Source organism: Copadichromis virginalis, linkage group LG6, assembly GCF_057382275.1.
Source record: "Copadichromis virginalis isolate Kocher_CV1m ecotype Utaka linkage group LG6, C_Virginalis_male_GT1.1, whole genome shotgun sequence".
Taxonomy (NCBI): domain Eukaryota; kingdom Metazoa; phylum Chordata; class Actinopteri; order Cichliformes; family Cichlidae; genus Copadichromis; species Copadichromis virginalis.
In genome coordinates, this window is record NC_140623.1 from 17,484,202 (window position 1) to 17,506,665 (window position 22,464).

General features: G+C 39.9%; 1 protein-coding gene across 4 annotated transcripts in view; it reads left to right on the forward strand.

The window, feature by feature from the left end:
* The window catches only part of lrba (LPS-responsive vesicle trafficking, beach and anchor containing), a 177,328-nt gene that overhangs the window by 16,084 nt on the left and 138,780 nt on the right, over positions 1-22,464 (forward strand). For all 4 annotated transcript variants that reach the window (XM_085458994.1, XM_085458995.1, XM_085458996.1 and 1 more), the window contains exons 2-11: positions 10,523-10,754; positions 12,177-12,277; positions 14,163-14,258; positions 15,961-16,082; positions 16,792-16,918; positions 17,606-17,725; positions 18,637-18,783; positions 20,264-20,461; positions 21,530-21,663; positions 22,171-22,279. In XM_085458994.1, the coding sequence (XP_085315120.1) occupies positions 10,523-10,754; positions 12,177-12,277; positions 14,163-14,258; positions 15,961-16,082; positions 16,792-16,918; positions 17,606-17,725; positions 18,637-18,783; positions 20,264-20,461; positions 21,530-21,663; positions 22,171-22,279 (1,386 nt within the window). The remainder of the gene's footprint in view (positions 1-10,522; positions 10,755-12,176; positions 12,278-14,162; positions 14,259-15,960; positions 16,083-16,791; positions 16,919-17,605; positions 17,726-18,636; positions 18,784-20,263; positions 20,462-21,529; positions 21,664-22,170; positions 22,280-22,464) is intronic.

Here is a 22,464-nt window from a genome sequence, read left to right on the forward strand (position 1 = left end):
ACCCACCCGGGGGATTAATAAAGTTTTATTTTATCTAATCTAATAACTTTAATCTCAGCCAAACCGATTTACTCACGAACAAACAAAACACTGAAAAAAGCCCAACAATAACATTTTTAGGTTGTCTAAGTGACTTATATATTACGTTTAACCCGAGCAGCGAAACTCCGCGGTGATCTGAAAATGATGTGCCGGGAGTTGTGCCGTTCTCGGCCACATCAGTAACCCTCGAGCTCCCGGCTAGCTGTCGAGCTGGTGGGTAGCAGACGCCTCTGAAAACGTCGAAGCACTTTTGCAAATATGGGATATCTTGATAAACCGAGCAGATATTTGATGTTTACACAACTACTTTCTCGCCTGAAAATATGTTAAAAGTTTATTTTGTGACCCTGAAAGATTAGTATGAGTAATTTTAAAACTTAGTAGCGGCCGCCATTGTTGGAAACTGGAGTTTGGCTGGGCCGCGCTATGAAATCTGGGATATGGTAGTAATTTGGACAGCCTTCGGCGCGTCGCTGTGACGTAATCGGTCTACAAATGCGGCCTCAGGAGGATGCAGCCCATGAATTTGGACATGTCCAGAGTATAATCGCAGCCTTTGCGGTTAGAAAATTGCACTTGATCATGTCGCGATATTATCGCAAATGCGATATATCGTTCAGCCCTAATACTAGAGCTGCTGTCATTATAACTTTGTACCAGAGTACAAATTTCTTAGGTTAGCAGGTTGGTGTCACATTCAGGAGCTTGCAATAAATAAAATCTAAATAAAAAAGCTGCTTCGGTGGTAATATATGCCTGTGGCTGCAATACAGTAACTGTACTACTATGACTATGAGCTCTTAGGCTTAAATTGACATGTTAACCTTCAATTTGCCACTTACAAAGGTACTCAAAAATCTAAAGTTTCCAAATCTGTGTACAAAAGTGCTGGAAAATATAATTTTATTTTGATGGGACGTTCATAAAAAACAGATTTGAAGGTGTTTAAAAAAACCAAAAAACCTGTGATTGGAAAAGTGTGCTTTGTTATTCAAGCACAATAAAGTACAGTTATGTTTTTAGTCTGAAGTGTGGTACCTTTTGGTACCTCAGTGAATGAGGAAAAAAATCAGTATTTTGTTTATAAGGAAACCTTTACAGCCCACCTTTTCCGTTAAAGAGATGTATTAATGGAGGCTTCTTTGTGTTTAAATTTTGATTTCACCCCATGTATCAAAACGGGCTGGAATTCCTCTGTAATGACTAATGTTTATCTCTTTCCTTCTTCAGCCCTGTAGCTGCTATTTTTAACTTATTGTACGGCTGCTATTCAAACTAAAACCACAAGCAAAGCTGCTACACTTTGACTTTCTTTGTTTGATCGAATCATTCTTTCCATGTCTGCTTTTATGGAAGTCACATCACAGTAGCAGAGAACACCTATCCCCCAGAATTAGCTCAATAACCCGCTCCAAACAGAAGCCATGTAAGGATTTTTCCCCCTAAAATGTGATGTACAAAGCAGGATTTTATTGTTGTGATGTTGAACATCTATTCCTGAAGCAAAAGGAGTTTAGTTGGTCAGAGCTGTCCATGAAAACTAAGAGATTGCTCCAAACCAAGAAGTCTGATTACTAATGAGGACTATTTCCTGACAAGCCTTTTCCTTTTGTTGACAATAGCAGCCACCCTGCAACTCGAACTCGATTGCCAGATAGTGCAAGCATTAAACAGGGGACTTGAATAGCTCACCAACTCATGTGATGTGTACGAGTATTTGCTTAATAGGAGAAAAGGTCAAAATCCAGCTTCTCACAGTATCACTGAAGTGCTTATATTTATCTTTCTATGCAAATGTGGAAAAGAGCTACTACAGATCATAGTCACGCCCCTCCATGTAGGCTATTTCGAGGCAGGTAGTATATTTTGATGAGAATTGATGGCAGTTTATCAGATCTTTTGTGGCATCTTTTAAAGGACGATGGCACAAAGTGTTTCATACAGGAATGTTGATTTGCTTTTTGTGGACCCACCTTTCACACACCTTACAATCTCGGCAGGTAAAATATGTAAAAGCAACATTTCATCTGCAGTCTATTAAATCAGATGTAATGGTCCTAATTAAGGCTTGGGTTCCCTTTTCTTGTCTTGGTTTCTGCTTCATTTATTCCTTCACAGTGTGCACATAGTTTTAGTAAAAATAAATGCTGTGTGATTGCATGAAATAATCCAAAAACTCTGCAGGTTCATGTGCGTTATACTCCATCTGCATGTTGTGTAAATCTGTTCTTAGATAAATAAATGATGCAACAAAAGAAATCATGTGTTAATCAAACTAAAGCCAAGACATCATCACTCCTATTGTAGTGTAAAAATGAATGCCAGCCGTTGTTAAAAACAAAAGCTTGGCAGACTGCACTTCTGAAGATATTCTTAGAAATCCAGCTATTAAAATATCTCCCTCCTCCCTCTCCACTCTGCCTCTCATCATGTTCGTCTCATATGGTATTGAAGGTAGCATTGTGGCTCGGGAAAACAATGTATTACATTTTGAAAAACAAATTGTCATACAAGATGAATGGAGTGAGCCACTTTAAAAGGTTATGTTGCACTGTGATCATTGGACCGCCGTTTTCATGGTCATTGCATGCATAATTTTCACCACTTTGCTCTCCACTTCTGCTTTAGAAAATGCAAAGTGGCAGGCTCATGCACAAGGCAGAATATTGATGGGGTGGTATGTGAATAGCTTTTCCAATACTGAAGCTGTAATAACAAGCCTTATTACAGCATGGTGAAACTAGTACAATTCAGTGCATTTTTACTTGGATGTGCTGTAGTATAATTATGAGTGGAGATAAATGTAAACATCCATCCATACATCAATTTTCTTAACCATTTATCCAACTCAGGATTGTGGGGGTGGGAGGGTCTGATGTCTGACACCTGGATCATGAATGTTGAGCAGCAAAGTTTGATTTTATAGAAAACTGATTTTTGCTGGGTCTTATCAATAATGTGAAATGCCAAATGATAATATTCAGTGACTTTGTCAGCTGTCATCAAACTCTGGTTTTGCTTTCAAGATACACTCACAGGCCACTTTATTAGTTTGATTTAGCCATGTAGACACAGTCAAGATGAGCTGCTGAAGTTTAAAGCAAGCATCAGAATGACTTTGATTAGGGCATGGTTGTTTGTGCCGGTGGTACTGATGGGATTTACTCAGATAACCTTCTCTAAGTTGTAAGACAACAGGTTGTCTAGAGAAAAATATTCAGTGACAGCAGTTCTCTTGATTTAAAATTGTTGGGCATGTTGTGTCAGAGGAGAATGGTCAAACCAGGTGTCACTTCTGTCAGCTGATAACTGAGGCTACGGTTTGCATGGTCTCGCCATAATTGGACAATAGAAGATTGGGAGGGAAAGCATTGCCTGCTCTGATGAGTCTTGATTTCAAATTGTAGGCTCAGAGTTTTGCATTAATGATATCAATAACTAGATCATCCTGCCTTGTGTCAATGGTTTAGGCTGGTGGTGGTGGTATAACGGTGTGGTGGATGTTTTCTTGGCAACTTTAGGCCCTTATTACCAACTGTTACCAATTGTTTAAACACCACAGCCTACTTGAGTATTGTTGCTGTTCATCTATTCATCCCCAGGGTACTCATCTTCTGATGGCTGCTTCCACCAGGATAATACACCATGTCACAAAGCTCAGCTCATATTCAACTGCTTAATTGAACATGAAAGCAAGTTCACTGTACTCCACAGTCTGCAGACCTGTATTCAATAGAACACCTTTGGGTTGTGTATTCCTTCATTTTCTATTTCTAGCTGACAAACAGCTGGTGAATTACTATGACCAAGATTTGCGTGATGAAGTGGTTACCAACAGTTGGTTTTGACTTGGTTTTTTTGTTGTTTTTTTTTTAAGCAAGCTGGAAGATTTATAGGTCACAGGGCTTGATAACATTAATTAAAATTTGCTGTGTCCAAAATTTGTATCACAAGCCCCTTCAAAGACCTCGGCTCACTATTTCGCCTCATCTCCTCCATCAGAAGCCCATTCCACCGTATCACTGCTAGCGCTAGAGGGATTTGAGTGGGACAGATTATTTGGTTGACCTCCTTATCTGCTGGAGCTATTTCAACATCTCACATCAATATGTTTGAAATGTGAGTGTTTATCAGCAGTGAAGAGCACCGGATTATAAGATGTTGTCATATCACAAATCATGTTTCGGGTCACTTTGATAGATGCTTTGTTTTGGGTCATGCAGTGGGGGGCTCTCATGGAAGAATAAGCTAAACTACATTTGGTTTGACAAGATAGCTTGTTAAAATAGATCCACTTAAGAGAGCTGTTGAAAAAGTAGGCCGTGTGTGTGTGTGTGTGTGTGTGTGTGTGTGTGTGTGTGTGTGTGTGTGTGTGTGTGTGTGGTGAAAGCATGGTTACTCTTGACAGCCCATTTGAGTATTTTATTTATTTATTTATTTGGACTTGATTTACATTAAAATGGATTGAAAACAATCTGGCATTTAGTGCTCTTGTAAAGGACAAATTGAACTTGGCCTTGAGTCATTTACATGTTTTTTTTCTGGTAGTGAGGTATTGCAACACATGAGATTTAGGGATGTACTTAGACTGCTAGCTGCACAGTGGAATCAAATGTCATACCGATCAGGTCTCACTCTCTCTAGGCTTGTCCTTAAGAGCTTATGCATCAAAACTGGCAGATAATAACAAGTGATAGATGGGGCGTGCGTGTTCTGACCGTTCAAAGCAATTCAAAGCTGGATGCAAGCCCTCTGACAATCTACAGAGATGCTAGATATGAGCATATAAATGTCTGGGAATTTTTTTTCTGTTTTCTCTGATCTTAGCCATGCAACTCTTTTTATATTCAAACATTTTCAGTCATAGAATTTAATTGAACTTTCACAAGAAATGAAGGATTAACATGAGCATGGATATAGTCATGCACAGACACAATGGAGGGGCTCGTCACCCTGCAGCTATGACTTGGCAACATCACTGTTTGTGCCTATTACTTTTAGCCGGGTAATTTCCTCCCCTGTGGTACAAAATGGTCATCATTTGTTGCTTTTTCTCATCGTCAGCATCACATGGCTACCTGTAATGATTCACAAATTCGTTTTGTTTAGCTCAGACCTCAGGCTCAGTCTCAATTTCTTGCTAACTGAATTTAAAGGGATTGTGAAAAGATTGCGAAATCAAGAACCAGTAAATGTAATGCATTTTCTGACCCATACAGTGGGGCAAAAAAGTATTTAGTCAGCCACCGATTGTGCAAGTTCCCCCACTTAAAATGATGACAGAGGTCAGTAATTTGCACCAGAGGTACACTTCAACTGTGAGAGACAGAATGTGAAAAAAAAAATCCATGAATCCACATGGTAGGATTTGTAAAGAATTTATTCGTAAATTAGGGTGGAAAATAAGTATTTGGTCAATAACAAAAATACAACTCAATACTTTGTAACATAACCTTTGTTGGCAATAACAGAGGTCAAACGTTTACTATAGGTCTTTACCAGGTTTGCACACACAGTAGCTGGTATTTTGGCCCATTCCTCCATGCAGATCTTCTCGAGAGCAGTGATGTTTTGGGGCTGTCGCCGAGAAACACGGACTTTCAACTCCCGCCACAGATTTTCTATGGGGTTGAGGTCTGGAGACTGGCTAGGCCACTCCAGGACTTTCAAATGCTTCTTACGGAGCCACTCCTTTGTTGCCCGGGTGGTGTGTTTTGGATCATTGTCATGTTGGAAGACCCAGCCTCGTTTCATCTTCAAAGTTCTCACTGATGGAAGGAGGTTTTGGCTCAAAATCTCACGATACATGGCCCCATTCATTCTGTCCTTAACACGGATCAGTCGTCCTGTCCCCTTGGCAGAAAAACAGCCCCATAGCATGATGTTTCCACCCCCATGCTTCACAGTAGGTACGGTGTTCTTGGGATGCAACTCAGTATTCTTCTTCCTCCAAACACGACGAGTTGAGTTTATACCAAAATGTTCTACTTTGGTTTCATCTGACCACATGACATTCTCCCAATCCTCTGCTGTATCATCCATGTGCTCTCTGGCAAACTTCAGACGGGCCTGGACATGCACTGGCTTCAGCAGCGGAACACGTCTGGCACTGCGGGATGTGATTCCCTGCCGTTGTAGTGTGTTACTGATGGTGACCTTTGTTACTTTGGTCCCAGCTCTCTGCAGGTCATTCACCAGGTCCCCCCGTGTGGTTCTGGGATCTTTGCTCACCGTTCTCATGATCATTTTGACCCCACGGGATGAGATCTTGCGTGGAGCCCCAGATCGAGGGAGATTATCAGTGGTCTTGTATGTCTTCCATTTTCTGATGATTGCTCCCACAGTTGATTTTTTTCACACCAAGCTGCTTGCCTATTGTAGATTCACTCTTCCCAGTCTGGTGCAGGTCTACAATACTTTTCCTGGTGTCCTTCGAAAGCTCTTTGGTCTTGGCCATGGCGGAGTTTGGAGTCTGACTGTTTGAGGCTGTGGACAGGTGTCTTTTATACAGATGATGAGTTCAAACAGGTGCCATTCATACAGGTAACGAGTGGGGGACAGAAAAGCTTCTTACAGAAGACGTTACAGGTCTGTGAGAGCCAGAGATTTTCCATGTTTGAGGTGACCAAATACTTATTTTCCACCCTAATTTACGAATAAATTCTTTACAAATCCTACCATGTGAATTCATAGATTTTTTTTTCTTCACATTCTGTCTCTCACAGTTGAAGTGTACCTCTGCTGCAAATTACTGACCTCTGTCATCATTTTAAGTGGGGGAACTTGCACAATCGGTGGCTGACTAAATACTTTTTTGCCCCACTGTATGTATCGTCTTTATTTGCAGTAAGGGTCAGTAGGAGGTTGTGATGGGTCCCCCCCTTTGGAAGAGTCTTATATGGCCACCTCTTCTTCCTTTTTTAATCTCAATATTTTGGTGATTTTTATTAGTTTAAGGTGATATTCTGGATTTTAAAAAAGTGGCATTTATGATAGAAAATGATTTTTCTACAATAGCAAAGGAATATTGATAGAGTTTGAAAATATATTAAACACATGAAATGAAACATTTACAAAACTATTAACTTTTAAACTATAACTTTTACAATTCTGATTCCTGCTAATCCTGATATCCTTTTTTTTTTTGGCTGTCAGCCTTCAGTTTCATTAAAATTCATAATCCTCTTGGATCTGATGTACGAACACTGGTTCTGTGTAACATTTAGAACAGCTCTCCTCCGGTGTTGTTCTCCATGGAGACCAGAGCAGCCTGTTTGTGCTTTGTGTTACAGCCCAGTGGCTGCTTGGCTGCTCAGCCATGATTAATTCAGGCAGGCCTCAGGGGAGTACAGCCAGGCTAGGTTACCCATCCAGGGATCTGGTGTCTAGCTTCCAAAAGACACTGGCGATTATGGTAGCTTCTGACTAAAAAGGAAGTTCAGGCTATGCCAGCTTTTTACCTGTTCCCCAGAAAGAACAATGTAAATCATTGGTTTGAATGTTTTAGGGAGTTTAAATATTGTAAGCATCATAAACATTTCCTGGTAGACAAACAAGATGTTTGTTATCACAAAACAAAAGCAGAAAAATGCATTTTTGTAGTCAACATCAGCCCAGTAATTTTTATCTGTCTACAGAATCGTTTCACTTTAATTTTAGTATTAGGACCACAAGGGGATTCCTCTTTGTCGAGGAGATGGGGACACTTCCACACAACCACTTATTGTAATTGCTTAAGTCTTCTTGGACTTGGACACCTTTCTGATTATAGGAAGTGGAAAATCAGATTTAAAAGCAGCCCTGTTAGCTTCAAGAGTGTGCAACTGCAGTGTGGTCTCCATCCTTGTGCTTCCACTCTTTTCATCTGTTGGTCAGTTGACTCTAATGGATGGATGACTAGCTTACAATGTGATGCTCATAAATCAGTTGTTTATATGACATGATGGTACATATGGGCATCCACCAAGTTAGAAAAGGTGTGCACGATTTATGGTTTTTAAAAAGGAAACAGAAGAGATGCTGGTCATTTTGTCCACACTTTCTTCCATTTGTTTCAATAAGAGGTAGCTTGGTATTCATTTGAACAGATGCATAGAAAGTTTAGTTGTGCTGCATTCATACTTGCAGACTGATGATTTTTTTTTTTAATCTTTTAGCTGTTTGCCTGATGAAAGGTGTGAATAATCCATATGTGGTAAAAAATATGTTGTTACTTTTATTTTATGTCTGTCCATGGACATAGTGAGCTAAAACAATCTCGAGGCTTTGAGACATTTGAATGTAACTAATTAAAACTGAATAACAAAATTTGGTTTGTGGTGTTGATTTGTAAAAAAAAGGATAAATGTGTGATCACTCAATGAGTCTTCAGCCAAAGCGAGCTTAAGTTTAAGGCCATGGTTGTCTTTTTTTTTTCGTGCAGCAACCAGTAAATGATGATGGATTGTGAGTCAGATGAGCGACTCCATCACTGATGTTCTGGTTTATGTTTTCTTTGTAAAATAATATTCATATAAATATGATATATATATAGTGATAAAATAACTATTTTCTACAGTTTGTGTTAAAAGTTACAAGTGTTTTTTTGACAAAAGCTAAATGCGGGCATTTCATATGTTTAGATACAAAGTTGTTTGCATTTGCAGTAGTTGTGAATTTTGGAACAATATGTTAGTACCAAAACATATTTTTTACATTATGTTTCATCTGAGGCTGTGTGCAAAGGGATGATAGGAAAAATGCATCGTGTATCTGATTCTGTCAAAAGGTAAAGGATATCTTCCCAGGCTTAATGGTGACATAAAGAATAAATGGATTATATGTGAGGGGAGGGCAAAAGGACGATGGGAGAGCTGCGTCTCAGCGCTATTATTTATTCCACATCTTTAAAGATATTGCAGCAGCAGCAGGGGCAGCTGTGTTACCCCTCCTCCTCTATCTTCTGCTCAGATACACATTTGCAGAGTAAATCTCCCCTCTCTCATTTTAATAGTACAGTTTCTGATCCCTGCACCAAATCACACTGTTTTCACACTGAGCTGGTCTAATGGTGGTACGGCAATCTTTTTGTTTTTGTCTAGTCACACCTCCTTGATTCTAAACATGACAGCCTTCCTCGCATTATTAATTTGACATCCGTGTTGTTATTTTCTTTATCTTTTTCTATTAGGCAGGGTTCAATAATAAAAATGTCATCACAACTATTAAGGAGTGACAAATCATGACATTTATGGCTCGTAGATTTTTTCCCTGGACACAAAGAACATTATTTCTTTGCAATAAGACAAGCAATCTACCTCACCACCGCCTGAATAAGCGTTAGCTGGAGATCGCTGCTGAGGTTGACTAATACTGTAATTAGTTTCTCTCATGGAGAAAGGAATAGAGCTTGGGGTTGTGTGTTATGTTGTGTAGAAAGCTGTGCATATATGGCAGGATGTGGTTTATACAAATGCTATTGTTTCTCTTGAACTTGATCAGAACGGGAAATTAATCTCAGCCCGAGTTTGTGTCTGCCAGGCTCTGTCGGATGCTGTTAGTATTTCAGGACCTCCTACAGGAATAGAAGACCTCTAAACATGCTTTTCACTCTGAGGACATAATTTGCAGTTTGCAAAGTTAAACACAACTATTTCTGACATTTTTAAACCCTTTAAAATTAGCTTTTGTCCAAGTTGGTTTTTATGTTTTTTGTGCTGCAAAATGAGATGATCCGTGATGCCAAAACTGAGACTAAAACCTGCCATAAATGTTGCCGTAATACACAGTACTCTGTTATTAATCTGCGATTGAATGGGGTCAAGTTGGCAATCCTATGCAATCTGTTTCTAATAAATCATCAAAAATCGCATATCTGTTGCTGTCTACATATATAAATCCTATTTTTACTCATGTGACTGAGCCCTTAGCTTGCTCTGAATTAGTAGGTAGTAATATCAAGCCAACTGTGTCACAGTGTTGAATAGTTTTTTGGGTTGAGTTGATTTAAAGTAAGTTAGCCCACCGAACATTAGCTCAGGATGGTAGTGCATGAGGTGACCCTCCTGTTCGTAGTATTCCCACACACACACACACACACACACACACACACACACACACACACACACACACACACACACACACACAGATCCCAGGTGTGTGTGTGTATTGATGCAGTATCACTATGATGCACACACACTCCACAATGCTCTTAGCATTTTGGCATTTACAGAACCGAAGTTCATTAACGAACTATTACTAGGTCAATAGTTTTTGCTCTTGAATAATTGCAGTGTCAGAAGGTTAGCTGTAGACACCACAGACTTACAGAGATTCTCTGTTGACCTTTAATCCTCTGGCATCATCTCTAATGCCTGACTAATGATCTGTTTAGGAGTGTGGACCCACACTTAGGAATGTTTCTGTTGTCTGCTTATGAAAGAAAAGGAAGGAACTCTCTCCTCCTCATCCACCCTCACTTGTTTTTCTCTCTGTCTTCCAGCTGGTCGGCGGCCAGTTTGACCTGGAGATGAACTTCATCATCCAGGAACCGGAGAGCATTGTGTGCATGGTCGAGCTGTTGGACAAGTGTGAGCCCAACTGTCAGGCTGAGATCTGGAGCATTTTCACCGCCATCCTCAAGAAGAGTGTCCGCAACCTGCAGGCGTGCACTGAAGTGGGGCTCATTCAGCTTGTGCTCCAGCGTATATCCACCATTGACAGCATGATCGCAGGTGCTGAAAACAGTCCTTCATTGAAACAAGTCTTTGTCTTTCCATGAGTTTTTAAAGGTTAAAGGCAATTGGCTTGTGTAGCAGTTGCAGCATGCTATTCAGCTGCAAAGGCTGCAGATGTTTGCTTAACAAAACAATGAATCTTCCCCATCTGGAGAAGAGATGTTTTGTTGCTAAGCCTTTACTGTGACCTCTGTAAGGAAGGAGAGCTGACTAAATGATAAATTCCAACTCCACATGTGAATTGATCACTACAGTTTTTTGTCCAAAATATCATAATTTCATCCTCACATATTATGCTGAGTGAGGATTCAGTTGTCCTGCACAGCCTCCTTAAGTCTAAGTCTAATTTGTCTGATGCCCATCTGGAAATTAGTATGAACTAGTCCTGCAGTGTATGGTTCAGTGAACCTTTGCCAGCTAGAACAGCTCTGGCCTGGAGCATGTATGCAGTCAAGCAAGGGTGATATAGCCCAGTAGTAACTAGGCAGCTAAAAGTAATGATTATAATAACATTTACTTTAGTGTGAATGCAGTATTAGTTAAGTTAAAGAGATCTGCAATCCCCTTTACTAAAAACCAAAATGAAACCATGTAGTACAGAATTGAACAGCAAGACTTTAATATTATGTAGAAAACATCCTCTCAGATGTTACTGCCGTTCATCTTTATGCTGGAAGAAGTGAATCATATTAAACGGTTAACTTCCATAAAATGCACACTAGTCTTATCTGTCACTAGGCTCATTATTAATAATGGCTAATAAGAGACTGCACAGAAGCTGGGACTCTCCCGGAGCATCCTGTCTATTTTAGGTCTCCGTTTTTAGTTATTTAGCTGCTCGAAGCGTTCGCTACACTGTAATTCTTACTGTAATACTTCCAAAACAGCTCGGATGCTGTGTAAAATGTACAGTAAAACGGAATGCAATGAACCTCAAATCTAAGAAAACCATATTTTATTTAGAAGAGAACATCGATTATTTAAACTCAGAAAATGTATCATGTTAAGACAAAAATGAGGTACTTTTGGATTTGATGGCAGCAATATGTCTCAAAAAAGTTGGAACAAGGTCATGTTTACCACTGTGTAGCATCCTCTTTTCTTTTAACAGTAGTTTGTAAACGTGTGGGAACTGAGGACACTAGCTGCAGGACGTTTGGAAGAGGAATCCCTTATTCTTGTCTGATATAGGATTTAGTTCAACATCTCAGTCCAAACACTTGATAAGGTTTCTATGTCCTATTGAGAATAACATGTGAGTGTGAGACTTGGAAATCACTGCATTTATTTATTACATTTTACACGTTTGCTGAACTGTTTTGGAAATAAGGTTGTATTATATCTTGTCAGCCTGTTTTTAACCTGCCATGTTTAACGCCTGTGTTTTTCTGTCCTCTTTGTGTACGTGTGTCCTTGCAGACCTGCTGGTGGACATGCTGGGTGTACTTGCCAGCTACAGCATCACAGTTAAAGAGCTGAAGCTTTTCTTCAGCAAGTTGCAAGGGGAGCGAGGCCAGTGGGTGAGTCAGAGGCTCGCCACGGTGATCTGTCTTGGTTGTCTGGGGCCCGCATGAGCAATGTTCTAGCAACACCTAAACTGCTGCCATCCCACAGGCAATGCCCTCATCACACAGAAAATATAGATCATGTGAAACCAGATGACTCCTGTTCACTGGTCTTTGCACCTCTAGATTATTGATATTAGCTGCTTCTTGAGAGTACACACACAGTCCAAATTTAGGTTGCTTTTTTTCACATCGTGACCGTGCGAGCCAACACACTTATTATTTACACAGTTGGGGAAGATTTTCTACAATAAATCCTGTCTGAGCAGCTGCACACAGGTATACCCACAATGAAATTAAGATTTATGATACATGTACAGAAGATAAGTTGCTTCATCCAGGGAGAATCAGTAGCACAGAAAGGATGACAGATGAAGCGAGGAAGAGAAGAAGAGTAACCCATTAATCACTGACACTAATCAAGTGAAGGAAATGGGCCAAGTTGATTTTATGCCTGTAAATTTCACCTCACACTTCCCCCTGTCAAGCAGCTTTTGCTACTGCTCCATTTTTTCCCTTTATGAATATCTGGAGCCGGATAGACCATGGGAGCTTGTGTTGTGCTAGTAAAACATGACTTTCTTTTCTTTTCCTTTTGTGAAAACACTCAGTCATATTTGTATTTATACAACACAGACTATATTGCCAAAAGTATTCACTTGTTTCATGCGCACATGAACTTGAGTGAGGCAACATTCTTAATCCATAGGATTTAATATGATGTCGGTCCACCCTTTGCAGCTATAACAGCTTCAACTCTTCTCCGAGGGTTTTCCATGAGGTTTAAGAGGATTTATGGGAAATTCTGACTGTTCTTTTAGAAGTGCATTTGTGATGTCAGACACTTACTTTGGACAGGAACACCAGCCTTGCAGTCTCAGCTCTTTTTTTTTGTCCCAAAGGTGTTCTATCAGGTTGAGATCAGGACTCTGTGCAAGTTCTTCCACACCAAACTCGCTCATGCATGTCTTTATGGGCCTTGCTTTGTGCACTGGTGCGTAGTCATCTTGGTACAGAAGGGGTCATCCCCAAACTGGGAGTATGAAATTGTTCAAAATATCTTGGTATCCTGAAGCATTAAGAGTTCCTTTCACTGGAACTAAGGGGCCGAGCCTAACTCCTGAAGAACACCCTCACAAAATAATCCCTTCCACCAAACTTTACACTTTGCACAATATAGTCAGACAAGTACTGTTCTCCTTTCAACCACCAAACCCAGATTCATCCATTGGATTGCCAGACAGAGAAGGGTGATTTGTCACTCCTCTAGAGTCCAGTGGCACCCTACTTTACACTGCTGCATCCGACACCTGGCACTCTGCATTGCTCTTGATGATGTAAGGTTTGGATTCAGCTGCTCGCCCGTGAAAACCTATTCCATGAAGCTCTCTGCAGGCTGTTCTTGAGCTCATCTGAAGGCCACATGAAATTTGGAGGTCAGTAGTGATTGACTCTGCAAAAAGTTGTCATTTTCTGCACCTCAGCATCTGCTGACCCCACTCAGTGATTTTATGTGGCCTGCTACTTTGTGGCTGAGTTCCTGGGTTTGTAACACCTGAATTCAGTGATTTGGATGGGTGAGTGAATACTCTTGGCGATTCATTGTATTTTAAATAGGCGTACTGTGCCGTGCACAGGGTTGAGAAAATATGAGGAAATCTGTCAGGATGTCAGTCTTTGCAGTTTTTGAGTTAGATTTAGAACAAGCAGAAGGAGCCTGCATGTGTGAAGAGCAGGTTTAAAACCAGTGTGTGCATATTTGTGTGTGTATGCTTGTTTGAACATTGATAGTATATCAGCTGCCTTAAGTAACACCCATGTGTCTGTGTTTTCTCCTCAGCCTCGTCACGCAGTGAAGCTTTTGTCAGTGCTAAAGTACATGGCTCACAGGAGCGGTCCCGACTCCTTCTTCAGCTTTCCAGGAAAAAATGCAGCTGTGAGTATATAATGCCACAACTGTAAACACAATACAGTTTGTACTTTTGTCCGTGTGCACTATCAGTGGCTTTTATATGAAACACTAAATTAATGATTAAAGATGTGAAATCATGAACCCAACTGAGGTAACCACAGATACAAGAGGAAAAAAAACAAGCAAAGCCTCCGAGGAGGAATATAATGCATGAGAAGTGTTCAAGTGGAATTTAGGAACAATTAGTGCACTCTAAAATTTGTGAAAAATCCTTTTTTCCCACCACCATTGAGAAATATTTTACACCAGTGTTGGGATGAAATGAAGGACTTTGCTTTTTCACCTGTTTTCCATTAAGCCAACTGTTTAGTCTTGTGTGTAATTTTTCTCTTATTGACTGCATTACACATGCTTTTTATTTTTCATACTACTTATATTTTTTATATTATATATTTTCTGATCTGCTATTAAGCATCAGGCCCCTCCCAGGGCTCCAAAGCTAATTCATTCCTGCTAAATCTTGTGAAGTGTGTAGTAATGTTGGAGCATAATCTCATGCAGTTTGATGCTAATACCATGCTTTCTGATGTTTGCATGAAACGCATTAATGAAGCAAAGGTCATGCATAGTGAGCTTTGAAATATTCAAATACCGTTTGTAACTTGGCTGCACATTAGTTTAGTGGAAGCCTCCTCGTTTAGCCGTTGGTATCATGGAAAGGCAGGCTGCACAGTGCCTTATTTGTCTCTGCTTAACATCTTTTAGTAGGTTTTTATTTTAAAGATGACACATCATAACACACCCTTGGTGCATATTACAGGATTGTCGATTGTGACAGCTACAGAAAAATTAACAGACTTGGAAAAAGAAAAACCAAATCAACTGAATCTAGTCAGTTATCTGCCTAATTATTATAATCTACTTTGGCTGTGAGTGGCACGCTCCAGCTTTAGTTTCTATTACACTGAAACTTTACAAAAGCATTGTTTATAGAAGCATTGCTTTTTGCATCATTACCACATACATGAAAAATTGCATTGCTGTTTTTTCCCCCCTCTTCCTGCCACAAGATATTTTGTGGCACGTCAATGCGATCACCTTGGGAGTTTTTTCTCTCTCATATATTTGAATATGTCACAGTTGTTCCTCGATTGATAATCGCTACTAAACTTTGGAGCTAAATGCGTCATAATCAGTGTTTTTAAATACATGGACGCAGGCTAAATTAAAACATGAAGCTAAACGAACCTTTCATTATGTCTAATGCACATAGATGTGTTTAAATCTGTTCCTCGGTACTTCATTAGTCTACTCACACCTTTAACATACTGCATGTTTGTGTGTGGTTTCCTGCTTGTGTGTGTGTAACCCTCTGCTGAGATGATGACACATGTACAGATGCAGCACGCCGCCTTGTGAGCTGTGGTTTCATTTTTTTCTTTTTCACCTAAATGCTGCTATTACGTGTCTGTGCTTTTCTACAGCGTGCTGTGTACAGTGCACATACCTCTGCTAATGAAACAGTAAGACAGGAATGTGATTTAGAGTAAATGTTTTCCAGCTGTTCTTCACTCTTGTTTTGTTTTTGTGGGGTTTCAGACTGACCTACTGCACTACTGAACAGTGTTAATTAATATTTGAAGGCTCATTTCATTCCACAGTTGGGATCCTACATCACAGTGTCTGATGCTTTTTGTTTTTTCTTCTGTTTGTTTTCCCATAACAGGCAATAGCTCTGCCCCCCATAGCGAAATGGCCATATCAGAATGGGTTTACATTCCACACGTGGATCCGCATGGATCCACTCAACAACATCAATGTAGACAAAGACAAGCCTTACCTGTACTGGTAGGTACACGAGAATTTTCGAAACATTAAGGAGTGAACATAAACCTTTGCTCTTTGCCATTTAAATGTTAATTTTGTTTGAACGTGGCACAAATGGAACGCAGGAGTGCCAACTTCGCCTTTAGGACATAGTTTAGACACAAAGAAAACTGCACGAAAGGTGAGCGTGTCAATTTTCCCACCAAGATGATTTATTTTGAAACCCACTCCCTCCAGCCTCAAAGGTTGTTTTTCCCCGTGTCATCATACTTTGTTTAATCTCTGAGGAACAAGTAAAACAAACCCTCTGAACATTTTATTTTCAACCAACATTCATTTCTGCCAAAATCTCATTTATTCAGCAGGGGTCTGCTTAAGCCGCTGTGAAAACGGTAAGCAAACCGGGCAGCCAACGAGCTGTTTGAGAGAATCCTTAATAAAAACTCCCCCCTTCAGTCTGGTGCCCTTTTAACAAGAGAGATATTCACTAAATCACATGAAGGGGCCCCATCTCTCTGGGACACTGAGAAGGATGGGAAGACTTAGTGAGGATCAGAAATGATTGTTTTTTTTTATGCTTTAAAAATTCCCTTGAAAATGTTTTTTTAATGTTTTTTTTAAAACTGTAATTCACGCTGCCACTAAAAGGTACAGTAGTTGGTATGAAACTGTGCAGCATCATTTCCAAAGTAAAGTTACATGTTTGTATTTCCCCTTCGTTTTGTTTCAGTTTCCGTACCAGCAAAGGCATGGGTTACTCGGCACACTTTGTGGGCGGCTGTTTGATAGTGACCTCATTAAAATCGAAGGGGAAAGGATTCCAGCACTGTGTAAAGTATGACTTCAAACCGCAGAAGGTACGAAAGGAACGAAAACGAAGCTAAATACAGTGTTTTGTACCCAAATATTCAAACACATGAAAAGGCAAATCCTTGTAAATAGATCACAGAAATCATATGTCAGCGCACACATAATCAGTCACATCTATACACCCAAATACACATTTGCACACACGATAAATCTAGCCCTTCCTTTAAAAATGAGCTGCCACATCTTACCTGACTCTGGGGAGAAGCAAAACTAGAAGATGGAGGAAGGAGGGCAGTGGGAGAGAAGGATTATCCAGGGCTCTGTTCCTTCCACACAAAGCATGCATTGAAAACTGTTAGTTTCAGAAACCGCAGTCTGCGAGCAATTTGAAAGTTTCTGGTGTTTTTTGTTTTTTTCCCCCTGGAGCTTGAAGGAGTCATCTTACTTCACCAAACCCCAAGAGGACTCATTTTAGTTGATTTTTACATGGTTATAATGCTTGTTCTCTCACATAATGAACTATTTATTATTATTTCACTGGTTGCAAAGCTGAAGTAAAACTAGAAGCAAACATTAAGCAGAAGGTGGGATCATAGCTGAGGGCAGTGAGTCATGAAACGTGACTGAATTACAGTGATAGAGGACACCGACTTGCTGATAACATGTGTGTGCGTGTGTTGGTCTGATTGATGCACTTCCATTGTGTGAAAGTGTGCTTGTTCTGGTCGTTGCAGTGGTACATGGTGACTCTAGTTCATATCTACAACCGCTGGAAAAACAGTGAAATCGCCTGCTTTGTGAACGGTGAACTGGCTTCCTTTGGAGACATTGCCTGGTTTGTCAACACCAGTGACGTAAGTAGCAACAGTTTAATAGTATGTTTGTTTTTTCTCTTTTTCTCAAAAACAGGACAGGAGTTGGTGCTACTAACAGCTCCTGTAATATTTAATGTCTGCACAGATTCACAGAGAATTAAAGGAAGAGTGTGAGATTTGGGGAGAAATGTTTTGCTTTTCATGTAGTGCTATTTAGTTTTTTGCTAAAATGCATTTAAGTATTCACTTAAATAAGCCATTTCTGTGTTTGCAAATCATTATTACTTATTACATGAACCCTTTGGTAAAATGTAGGCATTGATTGTAGCATGTGGGGGTTAGACATATAGGCGCTCTAACAGGTTTTCTGTTTAAATATCAGTTTTGTCACTCAAAACCAAACAAATAACACCCCGACTATCTTGCCTGATTTTACACACATCCATTCACAGTCCTTGCTTTCAGAGGGCTTTCCTTGCCCTCCATCTGTGAAGCATGGAAAATGCAGTGTAAAATGATTAAATGATGGCCGTGTTCACTTCACACTTCAGAACTCTGTCACAGTCCACAGGATTGCTTTCTGTCATGCTGAGATAAAAGATTGTAACATTACATTATGTTTGGAATTATTGTGCCATCACAGTGTAATGTAATCCTGTAGCTGTGGCAGAAAGCAAATTGGCTTCTTGAAGGAGACGTGATCTTATCATTCTTAATATTTCTGCTTTAAAGCTAGCGTTAACATCAGTGTGTCTTTCCCTGCTGTTCTCTCTTGATTTTTTTTTTTTTCTTTCCCTTTTTGGTTTTGTTTACCCACCCCCATCTGTCATCACCCCTTATTTCCTTCCTCGCATCGTACCCCTTTTGTTTTTCTCCTTTTGTCTATTTTTGTTTTTTCCTTTTGGTGCTCTCGTAATTCCTTCCTCCCTTCCTGCTTCCTCCCTTTGCAGACATTTGACAAGTGTTTCCTGGGATCGTCTGAGACGGCAGATATCAACCGTGTGTTCTGCGGACAGATGGGGGCAGTGTACCTGTTTGGAGAAGCTCTCAGCGCTGCTCAGATCCTTGCTATCTATCAGCTGGGTCCGGGCTACCAGGTTGGAAAGCATGAAACTGTATTTTATTTACAGCAGAACATAGAAAAGAATATCAAATGTTTAAACTGACACGTGTTACTATTTTTTTGAAAAATCTCAAAAAAGTTTGGACATGTGCAACTCTAGAGGAACATTTTTGCTACTAATTAGATTAATTGTAAAAAGTTCAGTAACATGATTGGTTATAATAATGAGCATCTTAGAGAGGAAAAAATATATACTGGCATGACTTCTCTGCTTTTGTCAACATTTTAAACATTCAGGAATTAAGAAGGGCAATTATAGTACCTTTGCAGGTTGTTTACTTTACTTTCTTGGATTCTATGACATCCCTGCGTCATGTTTTTCATTTCCTCGTGTGTAAAATGTTTTCAGTGGGTGGCAGCTCTGCACTGGAGGCAACACCTGAAATTTTATTTTTGGAGCTATGCTTGCTTTTTAACTGCATAATGATAACAAGCTGGGTGGCCACAACAGGGCGCAACATCCATGGTTTCCAAGAAGAATTTCACATTTAGAAAAATCATCCAAGTCCATATTAAATGAACAGCAGTGGTGTTTTTTGGATCATAGCCAGTAATCATAGATGCTTACAGAGATTTCAATATATTATCAAAGTCCTTTAATGTGTTGTAATCTAAAAATACTTTGGTATACAAGTTAAGAAACATTCATTTATATTGATGAGCTAGTTACCTCTGGGAGGTTATGCTTTTGGTAGGGGTTACATGCATGTGTCTGTAAACACGATAGCTCGAAAAGATTTAAATAATAGTCTGATAAAATTTTATCGGGGTGTAGAGTGAGGTCATGTTAATAATTCATTACAGTTTGGCTTACATTCACTAAGGTCTTCAAGGTCAATTAAATAATTTATTGGTTGAAAATGGACTAAAAGCCTTAAAACTTATAAACAATGGTTCTTACTATTATCCTCAGTGTGGTATGTCTTGCAGTATGCATGTATGTATAAAGATTTAAAATATCACGTCAAATGTACTACCTGGACATAAAGTATGTTTTAAAAAGAAGAAAGAAGGTAGCTGAATGAATACAAACTACAGTATTATTCCCTTAAAAGTAAGAGCTGACCAGTGAGTGAGCTGCTCATGGATGTTTGTGCTCTGAGTGCGTCTTGTTGTCCTTGCAATCTTTGAGCAGTGGATCTGTCTCAGTCTTTACTAATGAACCTAATTAGTTCATGCTCCAACAGGTCTGTTTTTAAGACTCCACAACTGGGATCAAATTAAAAATAGGCATATAGTCTTTCAAAAGCAAGATCTCTCTGTTTAAACATGCAATGTCTTGTGTTTGAAGTATTGTTTCATTTGCAGATGATTGCATTGACTCAGTATTTGTAACTGGCCTTTTTGTTTGGTTACCAGGGTTGCAGAAAGACACTTAAGAGAACGATGCAGAGACTGTCTAATGTAATTTTTTACTAAACACTTTTTGCCCCTTTCTTTGTCTTCTTGCTCAGGGCACATTCAAGTACAAGGCTGAGAGTGACTTGTTGTTCGCTGAGCATCATAAGACCTTACTGTATGACGGCAAGCTGTCTTCTAGTATTGCCTTCACTTACAATCCCCGAGCCACAGACGCCCAGCTCTGCCTCGAGTCCTCCCCAAAGGACAATGTCTCCATTTTCGTCCACTCACCCCATGCGCTCATGCTGCAGGTAATTACACCCTCACAGTTAACACTTAGTGCGTCTATCATATTAGAGCCATCCATTGGAGTTGGTATTTATAGCATTGCTTTAACCTTAAGCCACCATACAGCACCAACATTAAAGCAGTTTCACTGCCTAAATTCATTCAGCACCTGTACACCTGCTCCATATGTACCACTCTTTACTCTCTTTCTTCCCACACGGTAATGAAAGTGGCCCAGGTGGCATCTTTTCATTTTAATAGCCTCATTAGGGCAGAGGAGCGAATGTGTTGAGCCAGCCAGCCAGACTGCTGCAGCTGCTGAAAAATGCCATCCTGGTGCTCTAATTATAAAATTGGCTTTCTCTGGGAGATTTAGTTTGGAACTACATTTGAGTAGTTGTGCATTTTTCTTCTGTAGCTGTATATGGTGTTAGTGCATGGACATTTTCCAAATTCTGCCATAGTCATGTACGTACCCACAAATATGCTCAGAGAAATGTGCACCACACGTGTAAAACTGTTTCTTCAATCATGTTGAGTTTTCTCCTCTCGAGCGCTAATTGAGTTTTTCTCTCATGCCCTCTCATCAAAGAAAGTACTTTGTTTCCTCTGTGGGGGAGGCCTTTGCTGCCACATAAACATACGCTCCCTCCACCACACAAACACACTCGGTGTGAAATATGAATGAATGTGTGACCTATATTTGCAGCTTTGGTATTCCATGCTCAAAAATTCCAATCCTATAGAAGAAGGCGGGAAAAATTCTCACTTTTTTCAGTTTGTTTTTCTCATCCATTAGTTGTGTCTACCCTCTCAAACACTGAGCAACATCCATATAAATTTTGGGGGAAATATTATAAAACATTACAGTAAATAAGAGGAAATATCAAAACTATGGTTTGAGGTTAGGAGGTAAGCAGGCAGCAACAGTCAAAGATTCAAATGAGGGCTCTTATGTTATGCTGTGGCAATAAAACCCCCAAAGTAGTTACATATCCCTGTAATTATCAGAAGAAAAGAACATCTGTGTGACCCTGTGCGATTCTGATTACATGTGTAACGTGGCTATATGTGTGTGTGTGTTTCTGTAGGATGTGAAAGCTGTGGTGACTCACTCAGTCCAGAGCGGCATACACTCTATCGGTGGTGTGCAGGTCCTCTTCCCACTGTTTGCACAGCTGGATTACTGCCAGCCTTCCAGCAACGAGCTGGACATCTCTGTCTGGTAACTCCACTTACGTGCACTACAGTAGTAAGCCGAGCAGTGAATAATCAGCAGGCTTTTGTTCATTTGTCATTAAGACCACTCAGGTTGTAACACATATGGTGTTTTATTAGGGCTGTTACGTGCAGAGTAACAGTGAATCAATTTGTACTATTATTTCTCAACGACTCTAGAATTGAATGGTCTAAATAGTGTACGCTGCTTGTTAAATTAAAAGTTTACTCTCAGATTATTTCATCCTTACTAAATGTTTAGTTCAATACATGCGTTGCTTTGTTTATTACTTCTAAATTGCATTGTGGATGTTTTTGCAGTCCTCAAGGTGATGCTAGGTTGAAACTGTTACCCCAGCACAAAGGAGACACACAACCTCATTCAATCACATTTCCTGTATGATGTGTTCTTGACAGTCTGGGCTTTGTCAGCAGCTTACATAGACTGTCACTGTCTGACTTGTAGTCTGTCCTTCTCTTTGTCACTGTTTGTCTTTCTGTCTGTGGCTCTTAGCTGCACTTTGCTGTCCTTTGTGATGGAGCTCTTGAAGAACTCAGTGGCTATGCAAGAGCAGGTCTTGGCCTGCAAAGGCTTCCTCGTCATTGGCTATACTTTGGAAAAGGTGAGTAAACTGGCTTAACTGACAAGAAGACAGTTTTCCTGTCCTGGTAATGATCCCAGCACAGCTGTAACCCTAATATTCATTCATCTCCAATGCTAATACACTAACACAGGCACACATTTACACTTACTATACTCTTCCTTTGGCTTTGCTTGGAAGTCACTCTTATGAGTCTGTTAGGCAGA